General features: G+C 61.7%; 2 protein-coding genes across 2 annotated transcripts in view; one reads left to right on the forward strand and one right to left on the reverse strand.

The window, feature by feature from the left end:
* Positions 1–4084, forward strand: part of ADRM1 (adhesion regulating molecule 1) — a 12796-nt gene extending 8712 nt beyond the window's left edge. The window contains exons 2-9 of the mRNA XM_021712017.1: positions 453–569; positions 1591–1714; positions 2047–2133; positions 2682–2763; positions 2879–3111; positions 3345–3502; positions 3621–3723; positions 3860–4084. Coding sequence (XP_021567692.1) covers positions 453–569; positions 1591–1714; positions 2047–2133; positions 2682–2763; positions 2879–3111; positions 3345–3502; positions 3621–3723; positions 3860–3966 — 1011 coding nt within the window. The 3' untranslated portion in view covers positions 3967–4084. The remainder of the gene's footprint in view (positions 1–452; positions 570–1590; positions 1715–2046; positions 2134–2681; positions 2764–2878; positions 3112–3344; positions 3503–3620; positions 3724–3859) is intronic.
* Positions 4085–4254: 170 nt separating this feature from the next.
* The window catches only part of LAMA5 (laminin subunit alpha 5), a 51014-nt gene continuing 48979 nt past the window's right edge, over positions 4255–6289 (reverse strand). The window contains exons 70-75 of the mRNA XM_021712012.1: positions 6204–6281; positions 5552–5939; positions 5299–5432; positions 5109–5202; positions 4837–4956; positions 4255–4704 (exon numbers count right to left, since the gene is read on the reverse strand). Of these exons, the coding sequence (XP_021567687.1) occupies positions 4565–4704; positions 4837–4956; positions 5109–5202; positions 5299–5432; positions 5552–5939; positions 6204–6281 (954 nt within the window). The 3' untranslated portion in view covers positions 4255–4564. The remainder of the gene's footprint in view (positions 4705–4836; positions 4957–5108; positions 5203–5298; positions 5433–5551; positions 5940–6203; positions 6282–6289) is intronic.

Raw genomic sequence — 6289 nt, forward strand, 5'->3', positions numbered from 1 at the left:
CTCGCGGCACTCTGGTTGTCCTCAGCCGCCTCTGCGCCTCCCCGCACTGTGCGGGCTTGGAGCCACTCGACAGGTCCCGTTTCTGTCAGTGTCCTTTGTTCCTTCCTGAGATGATTCTTTGTTACATTTGGCTGCAGGTCAGAGCTGACTTCCTAATTCATTTCGGAAAGTTGTTTCCAAATCGTTTCTGTTACAGTAACCTCTCTAGACCCCAAAGTCCACCTCCCGGCTCTCCACCGGAGCCCTTCCCTGCCTCCCCTGGTGTCTGCCGTTTGTGGGTGCCCGACCCAGGCTTTTCTGCCCTGTGGAGCTAGCGGGGGGCGTGGTGACTTGCTCCCGTTCGTCCGCTCTGCACCCACCTTGTTAGGCCCAGGCTCACCAAGTTTTCCTGAGATGAGGTACTGGGCCACACGTGTGTTTATGAGGCTGATGGCTCTTCCCATGGCTTCCAGGACTTGATCATCTTCCCTGATGACTGTGAGTTCAAGCGGGTGCCTCAGTGCCCCAGCGGGAGGGTCTACGTGCTCAAGTTCAAGGCAGGGTCCAAGCGGCTCTTCTTCTGGATGCAGGTGCGCAGGAGGGTTTGCGTGCATCTCGCCTGCTCTAGCTGTGGTCACTGAGGCAAGGCTGTTACTGTCTGTATGATAGCACTGGCTTTCCTACCAGTGATGGCTCCTGTGTGGTGCCTGGCAGGAGAGAGCTGACTGGGGCTCCCAGCACCCTCCCTGCCCCTTGTACGGGTCCCTGAAGCCCCAGAGCCGAGGCTGGTGCCTGCTGGGTCTCCTGCTTCTCTCACAGAGCATCCCATGCTCTCCCGAGCTCTGCCCTACCCCTTGCAGTGTGTTCTGGGAGGCCAAGGGTGTTGGCACCTGGGTGCCTCCCACCCACAGCTGTGGTGTCCCCGGGCCCAGGGGCTGCCGCTCCTCTGTCACCTGTTGGGTTCTTTCCACTTGCTGATGTTCAGGCAGGGGTGTGCAGACCACCCACTGCACAGGTTACTTCCTGCAAGTGTGACATAGAAGCTTGAGGTAGCTGTGTGTGGAAGGGTGTAGGCAAGCAGCGGCCCTGTGAAGGGCCGGGCAGGTGTCTGTGGCATCTGCTCCCCTGTGCCTGAGCAGCCAAGGACAGCATGGCAATCAGCAGGCGAGGCCAAGTTTGATTGATTACGCTGTATTTGTAACACGCGGGCCGAGGTTGCCAACCCGGCGCAAAGCCTCCATGGTTTTGCCAGGAGGTGTCCTGGTGTGGTGGAAGGGGCATTGACTCCACTGGTTGCAGGCAGGAGACTGATATGTGGACAGCCCCACCCATCGATCAGGGTTTTAGTCTCTTCTCTGTGAAGCCGGCATCACCTATACCCACAGTTGTGGCAGATGGGACAGCTGGATGTGGGCCCTGTTCAGGAGGTGCCGCTGTGGTCCTTGTCACCTGCCTGGCTTGGGTCCCATCTCAGTGCATGTGGCTGGGCCCAGGGCCTCCACCTCTGAGGTCTCTCAGCTCTAAGCCATCAGAGGCTGGCTGTGGCCAGGCCTTGTAAGCCACCAGACAGCTCCCAGTGCCCCCTGCCCAGCCATCATGTCCTCCCCACAGGAGCCCAAGACTGATCAGGATGAGGAGCACTGCCGGAAGGTCAACGAGTATCTGAACAACCCCCCAATGCCCGGGGCACTGGGCGCAAGTGGGAGTGGGGGCCACGAGCTGTCTGCGCTAGGCGGTAATGGTCCTGCCCTGTGTTCCTGAGGGCGTGTCTACTGTGGGAGACCTGGTCCTGTAATGGCACGGCCAGGTGTTTTGAAACGGAAGATTGTCAGGTAGAGGCCCTGTTTTCAGCTCCCAGCTCCATCCCCCTGCCCAGCTTCCTGGGACCAGAGGGGTCTGAGCTCCACCCACTGTCCCACGTGACTGATGCTTGCTGGACAGTTAGTTCAGGGACTGCCACAGGACTCAGCCGGGCCCCAGCAGACAGGTGCCATCCCAGTGGCACTGTGGTGGGTGCGGGTCTGGGCCCAGGCAGTGGATCCCGCGGCTGAGCCAGGTGTTTTCCAGGCGAGGGTGGCCTACAGAGCCTGCTGGGCAACATGAGTCACAGCCAGCTGATGCAGCTCATCGGGCCTGCCGGCCTCGGAGGACTGGGTAACTTGCTTCCTGGCTCGGGGCCCTCAAATAGGCTGACAGCTTCTGTAGGAATGCCCTAGGGTCCTATCCGTTTCCCTCCAAGCTTCTGCTGGCATCCAAGTGTGTTCCCTGCACTGCCTGGTGCAAAGGTCTCTGATGGCCTGTAGTAGGGGCCTGGGTGGGTGAGGTCTTTGGGTCCCTGTGAGGACCCGGCTGAGTATGGTGAGGGCGGGGTTCCTGCCCAGGCCCCCTTCATGGGCTGTCTTCCCGTGCTGGGGAGTGGTGGGTGTGCCTGACCCTTTGGAGATACACCTGCTGCTCCAGCTAGCATCTGGACCGGGTTTACTGTTAGCCCAAGCGTGTTTCTATGTGACGGGCAGGGCATACCTGGCTTCACAGAGAAGCCCCCAGAACACAGGCCCTGAGCTGGCCCTAGGCCACTCACCTCCTCCACCTGTCGCTTGGGAGTTCCCACTCCTCTGACCCTGGAAAGAGGCCTGGCTCTTCTAGACAGGCTGGGCTGGGGCTGGGGTCATCCTGAGCATGTGCTTCCTTGCCCCTTGTAGGTGGGCTGGGGGCCCTGACTGGGCCAGGCCTGGCTAGTTTGCTGGGGAGTGGTGGGCCTCCAGGGAGCAGCTCGTCCTCTAGGTGAGTGCACCCTCCCCGCACAGGCCCTCCCTCACGGGGCTCCCCAGGTAGCATCCCAGACCTGTGGGGTGAGCCCTGTGTGGGCATGGCCGCTCCAGCTGCTTGCTCTCCCCAGCTCCCGGAGCCAGTCGGCAGCAGTCACCCCGTCCTCTACCACCTCTTCTGCCCGTGCCACCCCTGCCCCTTCTGCTCCAGCAGCTGTGTCGGCAACCAGCCCAAGCCCCGCGCCCAGCTCTGGTAATGGAGCCAGCACAGCCACCAGTCCTACCCAGCCCATCCAACTGAGTGACCTGCAGAGCATCCTCGCCACCATGAACGTGCCGGCTGGGCCAGGCAGTGGCCAGCAGGGTAAGGATGTGCTAGCGGGCTTGTGGCAAAGCTGCCTACACCTGCTCACCAGCTTGCTGAGACCAGGTTCCTACCCTGTGTGGGCACCAGGCTCCTACCCCACTGGGCACCGCAGCCTTGAGCCCCCACCTGTCCCTCGTCAGCCACACCCAGTGGCTCCCAGGGCTGGAGTGTCATCCTCCACATGGGCACTGGGCCTCCTCAAGCTGCTGGCGCCCTCTGTTTGTGCCTAGTGGACCTGGCCAGTGTGCTGACGCCCGAGATCATGGCACCCATCCTCGCCAATGCTGACGTCCAGGAGCGCCTGCTGCCCTACCTGCCCTCCGGGGAGTCGCTGCCGCAGACTGCAGATGAGATCCAGAACACACTGACCTCGCCCCAGTTCCAGCAGGTAGACAGGCCCAAGGTGGCCTCCGCTGCTTGGGGATTGGGAGGCCCATCACCTCTCGCGGCCCACAGAGTTGGAGGTAGCCCCCATGAGCTCAGCCCCATGTGGTTCTTCCTTGCAGGCCCTGGGCATGTTCAGCGCGGCCCTGGCCTCGGGGCAGCTGGGGCCCCTCATGTGCCAGTTTGGCCTCCCTGCAGAGGCTGTGGAGGCCGCCAACAAGGGCGGTAAGTGCTACTCCTGCCTCCGGGTTGCCTTGTCTATTCCCTGGGTCTGTAGAGCATGGGCCGACATCCCAGCCACTCTGACCAGCAGTCCTGACTGCAGCTGAGACAAGTTGCCCTGTGTCTCTCACGCCTCTAGATGTGGAAGCATTTGCCAAAGCCATGCAGAACAGCGCCACGTCCGAGCAGAAGGAGGGGGAGGCCAAGGACAAGAAGGATGAGGAAGAGGACATGAGCCTGGACTGAGTGCCCTGCTGTTCCCTGGCCTGGCGTGCTAGTCCTGACCATGGTGGTGGCATTTGTGTTGTGGCTTACCTGTACCTCTGTCCATCTTACACTAATAAAGGCTTTTCTTTACCTGCCACCTCTGCTATTCTCTGTGCCCAGCATGAGGTAGGTGGAGCTGACTGACTGCCTCAGGGCCCAGAGTGTCATGCCTCCAAGGACCTGGTCACCCTCACTGCCCTCAAGGGTGGCCCCATGTCCAGCTGGTCCCAGGTCTGTCTCAGGACTCCTTTCATACTTGACACTGAGTTAAGCAGAAGTTACGTTTTAATTTGTTTTAAGAAGGACCCCTGGTTGACAGATCTCATACTATTACAAGTTGGTGAAAGGTAGGAAACATAAAAACCCCATTTTTACAGTAGTTTACTCTTTCACTGAAAAGATATAACTTAAACCATTTCTAGAAACAAGCTCAGCCACCATAGAACCCCAAATCCAGATGAGTACAGAGATCTGTGAACATGCGGAGAGCCATGAGACGCCGAACATGGGCCAGGGCTCCATGGTGTCAGGACAGCCCTGGGAGCGGGTCCAGCCTTTGCCAGGGTTGGGGGGCACCCTATGTGGCCGGACAGCCACTAGCCCCTACTGCTCCCTGGACACGAGCAGAGGGCGTCACAGCAACAGGGGATTGGTTCACCACCAGTTTCCTCATGCAGCCACTGTAGGCGGGAGGTGCAGGCTGCAGGGCCATGGGTTCTGGGGGTACAGGGGAGACAGAAGGGCCAGCTGGAGCAGCAGCAGGGGTCCCACAGGCCCTCCCCACCCAGCCTGCCCTCAAGGGAACAGGCCCTTCTGGCACCTGGCCCAAAGGGCAGCTCCCACACTCACCAGGAAGACCTCCGAGGTGCAGAGGAGCCACTGCATGGGCCAAGATGGCCAGCGGGGGGCCCACAGTATGGTTGCTCTGTGCATCCACCTCCAGCCGGAGCACATTCCCACCTTTGGTCACTGCAGGGCAGATGCCTGTGGCCAGCCAGTCTGCCCCTGGCCCCAGCCCTAGCCCAGTCCCCACTCTGGCCCCCACCTGGCCCCAGCCCACCCGAGTCCCTCTGCAGAAGGCTGGGATGGGGTTGTCCCTGGCCATGGGAGGTGTTCCTCACCTGCCAGTCGGTGCCACTGGCCATCACACAGCGCTGTGGGGCGTGTCACCAACGTGGAGAACTCCCCTGTCCCGTCATCTGCCCGGAGCAGGACCTGGCAGAAGGCAGGGAGGGTCAGGCCCAGCCACCCAAGGCCACCAGAGTGGGGAGGTGAGTCCCGCTCTGGTGCTGCAGCCCCCGTCAGGTTTACCTGCTTTCCGGTCACTTGCAACTGCAGGTAGGGGGAGCCCTGGATCCTGCCCAGGTGGAAGATCAGGCCAGACACTGCCAGGGGCCGCACTTCTAGGTCCAGCCTCACGTTGGGCAGTGTGGCCACTGGGGAGTCTGTGGGGAGGGTCCATGATGGAGGAAGGCCCGGCCTCCCCAGAATTTCCCAGAGCCCCCCAACTAGTATGGCCTCCTTCCCCTGCCGTGGCCCACCCCTAGAGGCAGCACCCACAGACCTAGAGTGACGACTCCCCCACTGCCTGGGAAGAAGAGGCCCTCCTCCAGGGGGCCTGGGACGCAGGCGGTGACCCCCACCATCCGTGTGGGGGTCCCCAGAGGCCTCCTGCCCAGCATTAGTCTTGTCACACAGCCGTTGAAGCCGACAGTCACCGGTAGGGGCTGCTGAGGATGGTGGCTGACGGCCAGGCTGGGCAGGGGGTGTGGCATAGTGGGTCTCATGGGCAGAATAGAGCTGTGGTTGCCAGCCGGGAGGCCCCCCACAAAGAGGGTGTAGGGCTGGGGGTGTTTCTCCCTCTGGGGCTGCTGCCAGGGCTGCTCCTGTCTCCAGGCCCGGGTCCCATCTGTTACCAGCTGAATCCGATTCTTCTCCCAGTGCACGGACACCTGGGGGGGTGGTCAAGGGGAGTTCCCAGGATACTGCCTGTTCTGTCTCCTGGGTCCTCACCCCCTTCCCCGCATTTCCTCTCCCTGGTCTTCACCCCCAACCACCCTCATTCCCCCTCACAGCTTCTCACCCTGTTCCCTCTCCCAGGTCCTTACCCTACCCCTCCTGCCCCCGCTCCCTGCGCCTCACCCCATTCCCTCTTCTGGGTCTCCATCCCACCTGGGCCCTCACCCCCACCCCCATTCCCTCCTCTGGGTCCTCACCGTGTGCCAGCGGCCAACTCGGGAACGCCGCCGGCTCTGGACACGGAGCCGGGGCCTAGGGCCTTCTATCTGAGCAACAAAGTGTC

Source organism: Carlito syrichta, unplaced genomic scaffold (assembly GCF_000164805.1).
Source record: "Carlito syrichta isolate Samal-C Ts95f unplaced genomic scaffold, Tarsius_syrichta-2.0.1 Scaffold303013, whole genome shotgun sequence".
NCBI classification, from domain to species: Eukaryota; Metazoa; Chordata; class Mammalia; order Primates; family Tarsiidae; genus Carlito; species Carlito syrichta.